Raw genomic sequence first — 17,964 nt, 5'->3', positions numbered from 1 at the left:
GCCAACAAAATGGCTGCGCAAAAATCGAAAAGCAAAACCGAAAAGCGTCAGCAGTCGGCGAAAAATATTAAAGAAATGTGCCAGCCCAAGTCGTACCCCCGCTCAGGCACACAGTTAGTTTGTGTGTGTAATGGCCGCAGGGACATACCAGAACGTTTAACGAAACGGTAACAATCATACAGACATACTTATAGTATATGTGTACACATGTATGTGTATACCCACTTGGCAAATGTAGCCAACTTCAAAGTCCTGTCAAGTTTCGACTTGCAAGTGGAAGATAGGCAGTTGGCAAGAATAAGCTTATCCATGTGAATCAGTGGCGCGTGGCCACTGCACATGCACCACGTGCTGGTTGCCTTAGAGCCTTTGGTGCTTTTAACGCATAGCACCTTTTCATAGATGAGGCGAGAATACACTGAGAGCTGGAGAATACGCCAATAGGCAAGTACACAAACGCTCACGTGCCTTAGCGAGGATTATCCGAGCATCACAATCAAAACAACAACAAACAACAACAAGCTACCCGCCAAGCTCGCGCATCCGCTCTGCTGCGACGCGACGACCTGTTTGATTTGTGCCCCACCCCTGTTTCCGTTGAATTCCTGCTTTGTGTCCTGCATCCCATGTACTTAGCGCTGTTCCCTTCCATGTCCACTTTTTGCGATGCTAATCCATGCGAAATGTTACAAAATGTTTAACAATTAAGTAGCGCCACGCGCTGCCACGCTTCGAGTGTGTGAGCCGAACTGCGATTCAGATTTGATTGTTATTGTGATTGTGATCTGGCTTCGGGCATTTTTTATTGACATACATATATCGCTTTCAGATACGCACCACTTGAAGCACTCGCCGCACTCTCGAGTGCGGAGAGGCAGGGAAAGGGGATGCACTTGATGGGACTAATTTAGGACACATTGAAGTCTGCAAAGCGCTAATTTTTGAGCTCAAGTCCGATGGGGGCACCTTAAGGACAAGTGCTGTGAAGGATGCGCACAAGTGCAGTGAACATGTGAAAAATATACAAATAGGTTCACAATCGAGTGTGTGTGTGTGTGTGTGCGTTAATAGTTTGTGTGTGTCACGTTCCAGGGTAACCGCAGGAAATGTGAGCGTCAAAAACCAGAAAAAAATAACATAGCGCTAGTTGTCGGTTGCAGCTGGGTGGTTCAACATGGCGTATGCCGAATGTACGAGGCACTTATTAAAAACGCACCAGCGGCAGAAAGAGAGAGAGAAGGAGGGAGAGGTAGAATACTGACTGTGCAGCAGCTGCAGCAGTAGTAGCCAGCAACGTTATAGCCAGGAACAAGGAGATTGCCGTAGTTTGAGCCACAGTACACAGTTGACGCTGGAGACAAGGAAGCGATGAAATCGCCAAACGGCAGCAAATGGCAACAGAAACGACAAAGTGCGGGAAGTTTGCACAAGGACATTGCAGCACTCGCCACATGCATGCACATAAGGGTATGAAAGCACACAGCTATTGCCACCAAGAGACGCAGAGTCCAACCGCACACAGCAACAGTCGAAGGACAAGAACAACAAGGACAACACCAAGAAGTTGAAGCTGACAAAAACACGCCATTTAAACGGCCACTTACTGCATATACATGCATACTTATGTATCTGTGTCTGTGTCAATATCTGTGTGTATGTGTCCGTTCATATAAGCTGATACTCGTCACTTGCCATGCATGCACAAACATGAAAGCCAACGTCAACCAAGAGTGTCTGCGAGACGAAAAGAAAGAGAGCGAGATAGACAGAGAGAGATGGATGGAGAGGGAGAGGGACTACTATGTGCGTGTGTCCAATGTCAATGAGGCTGGTCACTTTTCGACGCTGCCATCAGTAAGCCCCAACGACACACCGCACCATCGGACGCCACAAACAGCGACCATTGAGCCTGCGCTTCACTGCATCCAATGACAAGCCAAATATGTTTCGTGGTTTTTACGCAAGAGTCGCTCACAGCTGCATCAACCAGAATACACACACACCCACACACACAGATGCAGGCACTCGAAATCAATCAGCATGGCTGTCCAGAGCTCGACTGAAGTTTCCGGGAATCATTCAGTCAATGTAAATGTAAATTTTCACCTCTTTTTGCACACGTCTCCTTCCAATTTGTCTCTGACTCAGTTCCTACACGTCCTGCATGTTCTGTATATGTGTGCTTAAGTGTGTGTACCATGACTTTAGTAATGAAGTTGAAGTGCATATGGCATGCATGTCGTTTGTCCTGCAAGCAAGCCTTTGTTGACTCTTAAACGCTTCGCAGTTCGATCGCTGCTACAGCAACCTGCATGTGTTATCAGCATCAGCCCATTTACTTATTGTTAGTAGGGACATCCTAAAAAGCTATCGCATGTCGATTCTCCCTCTGCAATGCCGCAACAATCAACTGCAACTGCAACTCTAAGCAATGGAAAATTAATTAAGATAACATTTATAGTCAAAATACATATGTATATGAGCACATGAGACATGCTGAACACATATGTTTATAAGTCCTTTATAAGAGTGGAGGGAGATCTTTAAAGGGATAATGTATTCAAATGAGCTTCAGACACTCCCGCTCAACTGAATAGGTCAAACATTTGTCACTTGTAAAACTGTCTTGATTTTTATGAGCAGATTATTTTAATGAAACAACTGTATATCTGTAAATTATACAGTTTATTAGTAGTAGTAGTATTAATTTAGAGTTACTAAAGTGGTTTTTTGCCTAGATGGAAATATGTTTTAATTTAAATATCATGTCTACATATAAAAGCGTTTGTATTAAATGAATGTTGGTGAGTGATCCAGTAGTAACTAGCTACAATTTTCAATATAATATTAACTAAAATTCTCTATCAAGCCGCATGTTTTTTAAAAGTAAGCAAAAGTGGAAAAAGTGATAACTTTTAGGGAAGTGCTGTAATCCATGGCTGACAGTGGATACATCGATTATATCCTCTTTAAATAAAATAAATAAAGTACAGTATAAATATATATTTAAAAATAAGCAATTGTATAAAATGAATATACAATTGTATAAAAATAAGTAAGGTGCTTTTAAATCTAGCCGAGAAAATAAGGTAAACAATGGTAAAAATGTAAAACAAAAAAAATTTAAAAATTAAAATTAAAAGGCTTTTCTTGTAAAAATAATTTTTGAATCATTTATTTAATTGGTTTTTTTTGTTTATTTGTGCACAGTGTGAGAAAAATTGTTTTAAAATGATTTTTCATATATATGCATATATATTACTGAAGGGAACATGATATGCCAAAGAAAATTCGTCTAAAGTCGTTTCCGCCTAGTTCTATAGGGTCTTTCCTAGATTCATTGAAAGGTTAATTCACTCATTTAAATTCATTTGAGAGCGTCGTCGTAGATAAGGAACTAAGAAAACTCTTAGTGTGTGCGCGTAAGCCAATTAAAGCCGAGTCGCATGCCTGCTCAGTTTTCGTTCGGGGGGAGTGAGGTTGAGAGTTGGAATGAGGCGGAAGCTCTACAAGGCGGCAAACATAAACAAAGAAGATGTTTTGGCTCTACGCAAAATAAACATAAATAACAGAGCAAACTGGCAACTGGGAAACAGGCAGCAAGGTGAAAGCAACTCAAGCGGTAGGTGAGCAGTGGCAGGATCAAAGGTTTGCGCGCACACCACGACACGACATCCTAATGATGATGTCATGAATAAATTAGATGTCTTGCCAAAGTCTGGCGACGACTACTGCCAAAAATGGATGAGAACAGACATATACATACATAGCTAGTAGTATTGGTAGATATGTATGTAGCTATGTAGGTAGGCGATGCTTTATATCGTCGAATGGGCGTTGCCAGTGCCAGCAAGTCGCAAAAGCAGCGACCACGCCCACTTTTAGCTCTGTTTGCAAGATTGGTAAGTTTTTCGGCAGCGCAACTTAATGACAAAAATGAAGTGAGCCGCAAAAAGTGGAATTGCGGTTGGTGCGGTGACCGACTAGGCAGGAAATCGCTTAAGGTGGTAGAAAAGAGGAAAGGAGCAAAAAAAATTGTACAACCGCAGAACTCGAAATTAACGCACACGTGTGAAAATCGCTCATCGCAGATGAACTCGATGAAATTCAGCTGTAAGTTATGCAAATATGCCCGACTTGTGCAACCAAACGGTACCCTGAGGTGCGCACGTGTGTCCTTGCACTCTCTTGCAGGTGGCCAGAGTATAGTCAGCCGGTTGGGAAGCCACGCCCTCACGCGCAACGCCCAACTGTCACAGTTGAAAATTAATTAGTTGCGCCTCTTTCGGCGATCAATCATTCAATTTTCTGCGCCATAAAATGTTTGAAAGCAGGCAAGCCAATAAACAGGGAAACGCCAAACGGGCACGGGAACGAAAACGGGAATCAGTAAACAGAACTTGCCACTTTTTTGGCTTGATATAGCTCTCCGAACCGCCCCGTGACGTTTTCGTCATTTGTGCTTCCCTGCCCATCCGCTCTCTTCGTTTTTCCTGATGAGGGGCTGCAACAATCTGGCACATGCTCATATACAAGGCATGCATCTTAGATTATGTCGCGGGGATTGTGTAATGTGTAACGACGTAGGATGGAAGGGAAAGGGGTTGTTTTGGTACTCTGAGCGGCTTTTGTTTTTGGCCGCAAATTGTTTTATATGAAATAATCTCAAATATTTGTGCCCGCAATGAAATTAGCCAAATTAACACCTTTTTCTGAGCTCAGTTCGAGGCTCAGCTCAGTCCAAATAATTGAAATATTTTTTGTTTTAATAAAAGGACCAGACGCCCGTTTTGGCAGGCGAGTAAGGCAAAGGCTTGACTAAACTCCAAAATATAAATTGTTTACAAATACAAACGTGAAAAAGTATGTATGTATGTATGAATGTGCTGGCTGTGAGCATTGGCGTGTGTCCTTTTTGCCGAGGACCGCTATGTACGGCCACTCACTCAATTAGGAGAACTGGGGCCAGAGTCCATTTGGGGCTCAAGTGCTTAAAGCCATTTTAACAATTTCCATTAACAAATATGCGCAAATTGCCTTTTGGCGGTTTTAACATATAAATGGCATCAGTCAAAAACAAGAGTAAAAAATATTTGACAAAAATACTCGTAAACGAAATACTCAAAAATCATTCGCTAGCAGAAGAGTGAGAGTCAAGAGTATATTTTTTTCATCGACCAAAAATGCATGAAATATTTAAGTAAATAATTTTTATGCACTTCATTAAATATTTTAACAATTTGAGCGGCCCCAAAAATCGTCCGCAACCACGGCAACAAGAACAACAACAACAACAGCTACAGTTGTAGTTTGTAGTTTGTTGTCTGCTGCCCGCTGTCCGGCGAATTTTAATCAACCGTAAAATGCTGACCTTTTTAAAGCTCGGGGCCACAACTGCTGCTGCCCTTCTCCTCGCTAGACCTAAAGCGCCCTCAAATCTTCGACCTGAATGGCGCCGCCGAAGAAACCCAGTTATACAAATATGTAGGTATTACGATAAAGACGAATATCCCTGACTCTGTTACAAGCTTATAGAAATAGCAGTGGGTGTTGGTTTTTGGAGTTGGGAGTTGAAAGTTAGGGCGCCAGCCTGCTTTTGAATTTACATAATTTATGCTCTTGGCGGTTGCCTCTGGGCGTGAATGCGAATGGATGCGGGCGGGCACTAGCCCACACTTCATGCCTTGGGCTCGCAGCCAATTTCATTTGCGTTTTCCACATTTATTTTTATGACATCGTGTGACATTGTCGACTGCTGCTGTTCATAATTTCCACGTGGCAGGCAGGCGAGTGACATTTGAGGTTTTTACAACAATGACGGCCAACATGGCAACTATTCACATAACACATATACATACAACATATATGTGTACATTAGTATGTTTGCATATTCCATGAATGTATGTATGTATATGGTATATATAATTTCAAATGAAAAACGTTACAATTACAGCAAATAGCACATACATATTTCGGTGAGTTGTCATGTCAATGGCATTGCAGGAATACAACCATACATATATATGACACACATACATGCATACGGTTGAGCATGTTGAATATATTATATGCGCATACAAATACGAATGCATAAAACATTTAATATTCAATGGCCATATGCATTTATTCACAATCAAATTCATACACATTTGTTGTGCAAATTTCAACTGAGATTTTTCTCACGCACTTTGGCCCATGCTCAGGACATTCGTATCCACTTGCCTCCCACCACGTTCTAGTTTAGGGTATTGCCAATAAATTCACATCAAAGGTCTTTATTTGTGTTTGCTTAGAAGCGAAAGCCAAAAAGGATGCGCACAGCGGCTGTTTGTCCTGCCAGTTCCAGTGCCAGAGCCAGAGGCAGAGGCTGAGACCTGTGCAAATATCATTTTCTTTTCAATTGAGCAGCTCGGCGGCTTTGAGCATTACTGAGCCAGGACGTGGGTCTGGGCGCTAACCTACGACACGCGTGTCATCGGCTAATCCCGCTGCTGCCGCTAAATGATTTTCTAGTTGCCAAGCAGCAAACGAGGACATTCACAAACACACACACACATTGATACATAATATATATATTCAAAGTCGTAGGCAGACCAGCGAGCGCACGTGTCAATTGTTTGAGCCCACGAGCAACGATATTTTCCAGGGGTTGGCCGATGTTGAAGGTAGTGGAAATGTGTTCTGGGGACAACCGAGCGTCTTGCATTGCAATGAACTCAACACTTGAGCTGGCAGGCTGACAAAATAACTCCCTACCTAAGCCAAGTGACCGCCAATGGATTTTTAAATACTCGACACACTCCAGCCACCTTCACCAATCGTACGACTCCCCTTCACCCCTCTTTAGCTGTCATGATACTGATTCTGCTGCTGCTGCTGTTGATATTAAACGCTTTCTCACATTGACTGTCGGACTGCTCAGCCCATAGCCAAATAAATAACTCAATTGTTTTGTTGACATTTTATTTGACACGTGACTTCGGCTGGTTAAACACACGTATACGGTATACGTACCATATATGGCCGTTGCCAGCATTGGCCGGAGCTTACATTAATGCTTTGTTCTTTTTGCGGTTCATGTGGCCGCCGTTAGCAATTAATCTGAAAGGTGTCCATTAAGGCGAGCGAGCGCTCGCCGTCTATAAAATTTCACATCCTCCACGCCGGTGGGCAAGGGGCGTGATGCCCCTGATTCAGTTGCTGCGTGTAATTGTGTCAATTTGGTATTTATGGCCATCCGTTTGCCTGCCAGTCAGTGATTTGTGCCATCTAACTACTCACACCTCACCATGTAGGTGGCAAGCCTCTCTAGCTTTCAAGCAGTGTTACTGCCATGTCTTAGTCCCACGGCCGTTGACTGAAAATAGGACAGACAATTTTTTTTTTAGCAAAGTATTAAGTTCTATTACAATTATTGCTGTGAACAATTGCGAAGGGGTCGGCCCCATATAACAAAAATAAAAAAAAAACCGAAGTCAAATTATTTTTAGAGTGTGACCATTCGCTCTTTCTGAAAAATTACCATAAAGTTAGACAACACGCTAAGCAATTCAGTGTTTTGTGTTTTGTATCAAAGTGACGCGAATATTAAAAGTTAACAAGTAAATAAAAGCAAGTTACAACAACGTTTTATAAGTCTGGATATTATCCATATATATCCATTGGATATTGTTCGATCAGGTATTTACTATGATTTTTACTTTATAAAACTTTATTTATCGTGGTATATCGTTTAATACAAGAATAATCCCAATTAACCTTTTGTGAGTGTGTTTCCTTTAAGCTTTTAGTTGTTATGCGAAACGAATCCGATGTTCATATCTTTTATTATTATTAGCTTAATAATAGATTCAAATGCAGCAGGTAGTTCTGTTTTCTTCTTTGAACTTTCTTTTTTTTTGTGATCTGTTATGTTTGTTATTGTTATAAATGTCAAATTAGTTTATTATTGTTATTTATTATAAATATAATATATATAATTGACAATAGAAAATTATTTGCAATGCTCGAGTCCGTCATATCTTTAATTCCATCCAGATGGAGTTGCGGAAAGAATTGTGCCTTTGCCGTCTGCAAAAAATGTTACGTCCGATGGCAGAAGCATTCGGATTGGCTTGATGCTGTCTTTAACTGTGACGAAAAAAAACTGAAGATCAAATGAATCTAAAGATTGTGGGCGTCCCAAATCCACTTTCAATGAGTCTTCAACAAGCACAAAGTATCGACTAATAGCCAAAATAGATGTGTCTGCTGCAAACGCTTTCCGGAATGCAAGAGGTAGATCAAAATTTACCTGAAGCAAATGTTTATCAAGTTGTTGCACTTATCATGGATGCCAATTTAACAAAAAACCAATACTTGCTGATTCGACGTTTTGTTAACTCGTACCCAATTACGATAATGTTCTACAAGCAAAAACACAAAGTTATCCAAGTTATCCAAGTTATAATAGTGTGAACGAATCAATCGCTGAAGTTGATCACCAAGGTTTACTTGATCATACAGCATCACGTATACTGAATCTCAAGGTGGATGTTATCAATCAAATTAATGATGCGAACACACTGACCCTTATTGGAAAATCTTCGACAGATGCACTGGACATAGTGAATATAAGCAGAAGTTTGTAAATAATAATTTGGAGGACAATTCTTTATTTGTCACATCTTATGTACCCTTACAACTTATTACTTACAACTTATAACTAAGTCGAAAAGTCGAATAATTGCTTAGAAAATTCCTATGCATTCATCGAACCGCTTTTGTGAACCTTATTTATTTATTTAATGTCAACTATGAACAGTCGACGATAAAAGAAAAAGATACATAAAATAATTTAAAATTCAATTTAAAAACTTATTTTAAATTTAGATTTGATAAACTTAAAGATTGGAAGTGTTAAACAGACCCAACATTCGTTGAAGATTGGGGAAAACCCAAAAACCCAATTCAGGTCTGGGTTAGTGTTAGTTATTAAAAGTTAAAAAAAGTTAAAAGCTAATTTTAGTAAGTTGTTCTAACATTAAAATTTAATTCAAAAAAATATATTTTAGTACAATAAATTTTAAATTTTTTAGCAGATCGAACGAACACACAGAGTATTCGAAGGGGTTCATGCAGTGAAATATAGTTGTACAAACGTTAAGTGATAAAGGAACAAAATTTTGAGTATACCTAGCAGGCACTGAGAAATTAAGTTGACTCAACAAGTATGTGGAGTCAATTTCCCCTTTAACTAATTTAATCATAAACATGACACCTAACATAATACGGCGGTTAGCTAACGATGGAAGATTAATTAACAGTAGACGATTAGTATAAGATGGTAGATCAACTCCTGGAACCCCAGTTAAAGCCTCGCAAAGCAAATAATAAAAATTTTTTTTTGGACAGATTCAATATATTCTGGGTGTCGAGTATTGTGGAGACACCAACACAAGAGCATACTTCCAGAACGGCAGACAAACGAATCTAAAATGATTTTGATCTAATGTGAACCAAGTAATTTCATAAAAATAATAAATACAATAAATGCCCAATCATTATTAGACAGCCGAGAACATAGAATTGCCTTAACTAAGACAGATAGAAATAACAGCTTGATCCTAGCTGTTTTACCAAGGAGAATACCATAGTCATAGTCTACATATCTGCTAATCTATGAGAGGCAACATAATCAATAGTCGCACTATGTGGGAGAGTGTCTATAGGAAGGATATTAACTTTCACACTTGCAAGAACAGTTAAGTTTTATAAGTTGTATTTTACACCACATTGACAAAAGCGGTCAAGATCTTGTTCGCAAAAATAAAGTACTACTTAGACTTCTTCTAAACGATGGCTAGCTTCACATCATCAGCATACTTAGAACGATTTAATCACAATGATAGATAGGGCACGATCATTGATAAATAGATTAAAAAGCAATGGTCCAAGGTGATTACCCTGAGGAACTCCAGACGTTACAGACACTGGCTTGGAAGCCGCTGACTTGAAAACTACCTTTTGAATTCTGTTAGTTAGGTAATTAGATACCCACTTCAAAAAATTCATTGGAAATCCAATAATACTTAATTTATTTATTAAAAGATTAACGGAATCGAATGCTTTACTAAATTCAGTATAAATAACATCAGTCTGCATTTTGTTTTGAAAAGCTTTAAACACCCTTGAAGAAAACTCAAGTAAGTTGGTGGTGGTAGACTTTTGTTTAACAAAACCGTGCTGATAAGGTGATATAATTGAACTACAGAACTACTACAGAAATGCATAAGTTGAGATGTAATAATTTTTTCAAAGAGTTTAGGTGTAGCAGACAAATTTGAAATACCTCTATAGTTGTTTACGTGACTTTTAGGGCCATTCTTATGAAACGGAATAATGAATGATTCCTTCCAGAATGAAGGCAATGGGCAAGATTTAACGCACAATGCAAAAAGTCTATGTAAAATTAAGTATATGGAACCGGTGCAATATCTAAGTACGCAACCTGGTATGCCATCTGGTCCTGGAGTGTACACAGGTTTCAGTAAATTTAGTTCACGCAATATCGATTCCTTGGTAATCACAGGCTCTGGAATAAAATTAGATTTTTGTACGTTATAAGAATTGATGAGTCGCTATTAACAGAATAAGTTGTTTGAAAAAATCTCAATAAATCCGTGTTGATGCCTGATCATTATTTGACGTCGTATTTTCACATGTAACTGAATTGGGTATTAAAGAAGATTTTCGTTTGGAATTTACAAAATTATAGAACTGTTTAGGATCATAAGCAAACTGAAGCCGGCAACGACATAAGTAATCGTTGTAAAGTTGTAAGTTTAATAAGTTAAAATTAGATTTGGCAGTAGAATAGCGTGAAAAATCAACACTGTTCCCTGTACGCTTATATTTTTTAAAGTATCGCGATGTTATTTTCTTTAAACCAGTCATGATTTATAATAAGGTTATTTAATTTATTAAAGTCGGCTTTTTTAAAACAAAGGGGCTTAAATGCTACTGTACTGTGTACAGTTTGCTTTAGATCCGGCAGTTCTATAAGTAGTTCAAAGTTGGGTGATAGGCATCTTCGGGGAGCACAATCGGATCAATTTTGCTAATAGTGCTAGCTGAAGGATCTGATACAAATATTAAATCAAGAAAACGGTTGTTACAATTAAGAACGTTATTTATTTCATTAAGTTAAAGATCAACAGCTAATAAGGGCTTAGGAGCTGGTCGGGGAGTATGGAAACTATCAATGGGCGACCTAACAATCTTTTAACAATTTTAGATGACGAAGCATTCATCATCATTTATAACTATGTTAGGGCAATGTTAGATCGTTAGTTTTGTTTAGGTGTTACAGCCGTCACCAACTGAGATTCGTCTAAAGCTTTAAGAGCTATAGCTGCGTCTCCATGCTTAAAACTCATCATTGAGTTTATTAAAGCTCTTTCGCAGAGCTTAGAAATTTAATTAGTCTGTCGCATAAACCTAGACATGTCGTGAGATGAGAGCATTAGTTATTTTAATGTGTGAGCGCAATTACAAAAAATGCAACAACAAACACACACTATTACAAGCACCGTTCTAAAAATAGAAAAGCACAGGAAAAAATAATAAAATAAAAGCGTTCGGATTTGACGCTCAAACCAACAATAACAACACAGCAATAAACCGCGAAAACAATTGTTAGTTTATTTATGCAATTGAAACAACTCAACAATAAAATACTTTTACGAATCTTAATGTGCACTCTTTCACCGTGAATATCACTATAATATTAAAAAGAAGACTACCGAGTTGTCAATAGCAGAGGAGACTTTCGTAAAACAAAAAATTTTTAATCTCAATAAAATCTGCATAGAGCACAGTCTTAAATCTTATCCGATCGTTCTGAAATTTTTTTCAATTTGCGGGGAATGGTGGGAGGAAATTAAAAAAAAAAAGCATACCAAATTTGGTTGCTCTAGCTCTTATTGTTGCTGAGAAACACGGACTCATGGCTATATCGACTCAGTTTGTCTTGCTGATCAAAAATATATACTTTATACTTCTCGCTGTTACATACATTTGCACAACTTCATTTTTATTTATTTATTTATTTATTTATTTAATGTCAACTAAGAGCAGTCGACAGCAAAAAAAAAAATTACATTATAGTATTTATATACAAAATATGTAAAATTAAATTTAAAGGTAATTTATAATTATATCTTTATTTTTTAAAATCTTATAGATTGGGAGTGTTAAACAGAACCAACATTCGTTGCAGGATTGGGGAAAACCCAGAAAACCCCAATCAGATCTGGAAATTTAAAATTAATGCTGTCTTTACTATTTAAAGTAAGTTAAGGAGTACACCGCTTAGTATTAACTCTAGGTCCTGTGTTATAAGAGATAAAGTTTATTATAATACAGCACAGATAACTCGAAGAGGCTCATGCCAGTAAATAGTTTATGTTGTGCAAAAAAGTTGTGTAAAAGTTAAGAGTTAAGGGAGTATACCTAACAGGAACCGAGAAATTAATTGACCCAACAAATATGAAGAATCAATTTCCCCTTTAATTAATTATAACGTAAAACATGACACCAAGCGATGATCGTCGATTAGTAAAGATGCTGAAAGCATTAATTTAAAAGTAGTTCTTACTAGAGTAAGATGGTTAGACTCAATACCTGGAACCCATTTTAAACCAGTAAAGACAAAATAATACCAAATTTTTTTTAGAACAGATTCTAATACTAATCTTTGTTGGTTCGGGAGTTATTGTGGAACCAAATACAAGATTCCATATTCCAGATCGGTCACAAATAATATAATTTAAAGTAGTTTTAGCTCTGTGTAAGGGGCATCAATATCCTTAAAGCCCCCCATCGTTTGATTAAAGCACGAGACACTTGAATATTTGCTACTGACAGTATAACGAAAATGGTTGTCAAACCTTCATCTTACTATCAAGGAAGGATCCCAGGTCATTAAACGTCGATAATCTCTTGAGAGGAAATTAATCCAATTAGTAGTAGTTTTGACGATGTGCACGCGAGTTCGTCTATGGAATGACATAACTTTACATTTACAGCAATTGAAGTTTTAATAAATATTTTTGCACCAATTAAAAAAAGCAATCTAGATCGGTCTGCAATAAAGCACTGCATGACATGTCTCTAAATGATAGACACAGCTTCACATATCCTTTCTTATCATTCAGGGGGGCGCCGCGGAGGGGGGGGGCGGGGGTGGAAGCGTACGTGGGAGCAGGCGGTCGTTGCAATCAACTACATCAAAATAATATGGCAATTGCATTAATTGACTGAAGGGAATCGTTAATAAATAGGTTAAAGAGCAAAGGACCAAGATGAAAATCAAGCTTAATTTATTAACTAGAAGACGGTGATTAACAGAGTCAAATGCTTTACTAAAGTCAGTATAAATAACATCAGTCTGCATTTTGTTGTGAAAACCTTTGATTACCATTGACGAAAACTCAAGTAGATTGGTGGTAGTAGACTTATGTTTCACAAAACCATGTTGGTAAGGTGAAACAATTGAGCTGCTGAAATGCATTAATTGAGAAGTAAGAATTTTTTCAAAAAGTTTCGGCGTAGCAGACAATTTTGATATACCCCTATAGTTATTTACATAACTTTTTTACATAACCATTTTTATGTAACGGAATAATAAAAGATTCCTTCCAGATTGGAGGCAAATAGCAACATTTAACGGACATGATACCCTTTTTCCATTTTTTACAAAAATGTCATATAAAAATATAGGCAATAAAATTACCATGTAAAAAAGACTTTATTAAATAGTCAGTCTTTGATTTATTCAATAATTATTTAATTTTGTTATATGAAGTTCAATTTTTATTTTACATGGTCTTAATATACTTTAATTTGTAGGAAAATAATATAAATAAAAAATTGCCTATTATTAAAAAGAACAGTTTAGGAAATCTTCAAAAATTTTTGTATGTTTTTATACACTAAAATTTATAAAAAAATGGAAAAGGGTATCATGAAGATGATTACAAATGTATGTAACATGAAGAAAGAGGCGTGGCAGACTCCATAAATAATATTCTTAGCTCTTTAGCTTATATCCATATATCCGTCTTTAGCTTATACTATATATAAAAAAAAATTCGCTCAAAAAATGGAAATTTCAAAAGAAGGTTTCTGCTGGACTCTTTTTGACTTTCAACTTTCAACTATCTCAGCAAGACTGTATCACTGAACCAGCAAAAACTACTGTATATCGCTGGAATTGTGAATTCGATCATCGACGCTTTCCATGAAGGTTGTCCAAAATCGATTGATGTGCTTCAAAACATCAATGCAGTGCAAGATCGTCACGTGACAACACATTCAATTTTGAACGAATCATTCTCTCGTTGGATACCCTATAATTTGTCAATCGGTCAATTGGTGTAAGAAAATTATCAAAAGGTTCGCCCGTGGTGCTTCAGAAGATGTGTATATAGTATCATGAAGGGGTGACGAATCTTAGATATGTATATGCGTATGTGGCATAATGCGTGTTAGTTTTTTCTATTTCTGAAGTATTAATAGTACCCCTCGTATATTTTGTTTTTCACACTATCCGAAAATAGGGAACGCATATTCTATTTCAGGGAGTATTTGGGTCCGAGTTGCATTAATAAGCGAATATTCATTAATGAGGTAGTGTCGGTACGTAAGTTAATTAACTTGTATTAAGTCTTTGTTCAAGATAATTATGTAAGTATATGCAATGTCTTTTATGACATTTTCTTATCAAAATCTACGCATAATATTTAAGAACATAGATGTATGTATGTCATCATAAATTTGTATAATTGCAAAATGCTTATTTGATCTATAATTGAGCAATTAAGCACTAAAAGCAAAAAATATATCTAGTAACTATTTTCCAAATTATTTAATGCAATTGTACTAAAAAGGAATTTTAATTTGTTTAAAATTGAGTATATTTTAATAATCCTCAATATACTAATACATTTGAGTAAAATTTTTTCTTTATTCAAGTATGAAATTAATTTTCTTAGATTATTCAACGATTTTCACAATTATTGTCCTATCTTATACACATACATATATCACACATACAAAAAAAAAAAAAAAAAGGTATTGTCTTAATCAGCTGTTTGTGCACAAACTGATTTTAAAAGTTTCCAAATCACATAGTATGCTTATCGTCTAATTTAAAATAGATCTAGCCGATTCATTAATAATTAATCAACAGTGATGGACCATAGATGCTATAGGCTGCTTTTATTAGGCGCCGCAGTTCGTCTCTACCAAAATTTTACTTCTTTAGCGTCGCTTATCGGGAATCGCGTTGAGTTTGCAACTCCGCTAAACTCTTACAAGCGAATGCAGGAGGGTGTATTTTTGCTTAAGCAAGGCATTGACCCATATCGAGGGGATCTTGTCCATGAGACGCCACTACTTCTGAAGGCATTGTCCAATATTCTCATAAACTATGGAGAATGGCTACCCTTGATCTATATTATACTGGACATATTCACTGCTGCCCTGCTTTATCTGACAAGCAAGAGATTCGTAGAACAAAAATTGGAGGAGCAGCGTATAGAGCAAAGTAGTTACGCAAATGATACAAAGGAGCGTCAGTACAGTAACATTGATAAAGGCGATATATCCCTCATGGTCCTACTGGCTTATCTATTTAATCCACTTACTGTTATGAGCTGCATCGGCTTGACTTCAACTGTAATAAGCACTTTGTTCTTAGCGATATTTCTATATGCAATGAGCAGACGTCAGCTTCTAGTATGTCTTTTAATGCTTGCATTTGAAAGCGTCCGCAGTCTATATCCGATAGTACTTATTGCACCGCTTTTGTTGCTGTTTGCCGCCGTTCCATCTGTTTGGGCATTATCATATTTATCATATTTGCAACTTGTTGCATGGCTGTGGCATCTGCAAACTTTTTTGTCATGAATAGCTGGAACTATCTAGATGGAACGCTCGGATCCATTTTTAATTTTCGTCACATGCAGCCCAATATAGGACTATTTTTGTATTTTTTTACAGAAATGTTTGAGCATTTTCAGTGTGCAGTGTACAGTGCAATAGCAAACGCAAATTTTTATTTTGGAGCCACTCTTCGGACAAATATTCCTCATTACAGACTTACTATTTGCTCACGTTAAACGTGAATTTTGCCTACATAATGGCCAAAAGATCATCGTTAATGGCAAGGAGGCCCGTATACTTTTAGAATAAATACAAATCTAAGCACCATCTTAATTATCAAAGCCATAATATATACAAATTATGTATATACATATTTCCTATTATATTTTAGTGAAGATATCGTTGAATTCTATTAAGTCATTCTGTTTTCTAATACATTGTACATTAATACTGCTAATACATTATAAGTTCAACTTCTTTATATTTTAATGTAATACTGCTTATTTTACAGTACATTGAGTGCATTGTTAGTTCTAGTTGGAAATTAGCGATGGATCATAAAACCTGGTTGCAGGTCGCAAATTTCTTTTCCCCATTCTTCAAGTTACAAGTAGTACTAGTAGCTGAGTAGTTGAGCCATGCGGTCAAAAGTTCTTCAAAATCTGTCACCAAAACGGTAACATGGTTATATTTAAAAAATCATTGACACATAAAAACACTCACTTTCAGTACTTTATATGTTTATTCTTTTTATACGTAATGGTAAGTAAATTAACAAGTGTTCGCGTTAGTTTTCCGATCACACAACTTGACTCATAACGTATCGATGATCATCGATAAGTACTAAAATCTACATATATACTTTTCTACATTCCTACATTAATTTTGGTTTTGAACAGCAAATACAAGAATTTTGCTAGGGCATGGTATAGGAACAAACGTGGCGATAACTACTTTGGTTGAAGGCTCAAATGCTTGAGCAGAGTATGATATCCGGTCATAGCCTGGGCCATTAACTTTTGTTGATTGTGAGGCAGAAACTAGTTCCAGTATCGTGATCTCTTATTCTAGCTGTATGTAACAGGGAGAAGGAGGCGTGGCAGACCCCATAAATTGTATATATTCTTAATCAGAAAGACATACTGAGTCGAAATAGCCTTGTCCGACTGTACGTATGAGCAATTGTTTCTCAGCAACTATATGAGCTTGAACAACCTAATTTTGTAATCGCAGTCAGCAACATCGCTGCTGATGTTTTGTGTGTATGTGTTTGTGAGTGCATGCGTGTGTTTGTTCTGATGCCTAGTCAATATAGTTGGTTGCGCCCGACTTTAATTTGTCCACTTGCTGTCGAGTGTGTTCATCTTGAAGCTACTATTCTGTCCAGTTTTTTCCGAACTCGTTGAGTGACTCTGTGATTAGATTATTATTATTATTATGATTAGATTTTTAATTTGATGGAGCACCCACGAGCTTTTCTCTATTCGACCAGAATTGGCGGTCATTTTCGATCTTTTTTGAGTTTTTAATGCGTAGAGTGCTGAGGAGCTTGTTCTGAGGAATAGCTAGATTGGCGACTATTTTGTGAGCTTGGTATTTTCAATATGAATTTGCAAAATGGATGCAAATGTTAACAGTTCTTTACAACCCAATTAGTTAATTCAATGTTATAAACGACTATTAGAGAGTAATACATTTTTTTGAATTTATGGTGGAGACTTCTAACTGTTGGATAATGGTCGCCGCCATGATGTTTTGGGAGGATTTCTCTTATATATGTATTTAAAGATATATGTATATATGGCGCTAGCAATAGCGGCTTTATTATACACTTTGACATTTTTGTAAAAAATGGAAAAAGGGTTATGAAGTTGCTCAAATTTATGTAACAGGGAGAAGGAGGCGTGGCAGATCCCCCAATAAAGTATATATATTCTTGGATGAGCTCGACGCGCTGAGGTCGATTAGCCATGTCGCGTCTGTCCGCCCGTCCGCCTGTCCGCCTGTATGAGTGCGTGTTCCTGAGCAACTATAAGA

General features: G+C 37.2%; 1 protein-coding gene across 1 annotated transcript; it reads left to right on the top strand.

Annotated features, from left to right (window-relative positions):
• The first annotated feature begins 15,196 nt into the window (after positions 1-15,196).
• LOC108598146 (phosphatidylinositol glycan anchor biosynthesis class U protein-like) lies at positions 15,197-16,163 on the top strand. Its single transcript, XM_033294758.1, is given in 3 exon segments — positions 15,197-15,859; positions 15,862-16,072; positions 16,142-16,163. Coding segments are annotated over 3 exon segments (858 nt in total). The 5' UTR covers positions 15,197-15,234.
• Positions 16,164-17,964: the final 1,801 nt, after the last annotated feature.

This window comes from Drosophila busckii, unplaced genomic scaffold (assembly GCF_011750605.1).
Source record: "Drosophila busckii strain San Diego stock center, stock number 13000-0081.31 unplaced genomic scaffold, ASM1175060v1 chrUn_07, whole genome shotgun sequence".
NCBI classification, from domain to species: domain Eukaryota; kingdom Metazoa; phylum Arthropoda; class Insecta; order Diptera; family Drosophilidae; genus Drosophila; species Drosophila busckii.
The sequence above is the reverse complement of the archived record's forward strand: the minus strand, read 5'-3'. Positions and strand labels throughout refer to the sequence as shown.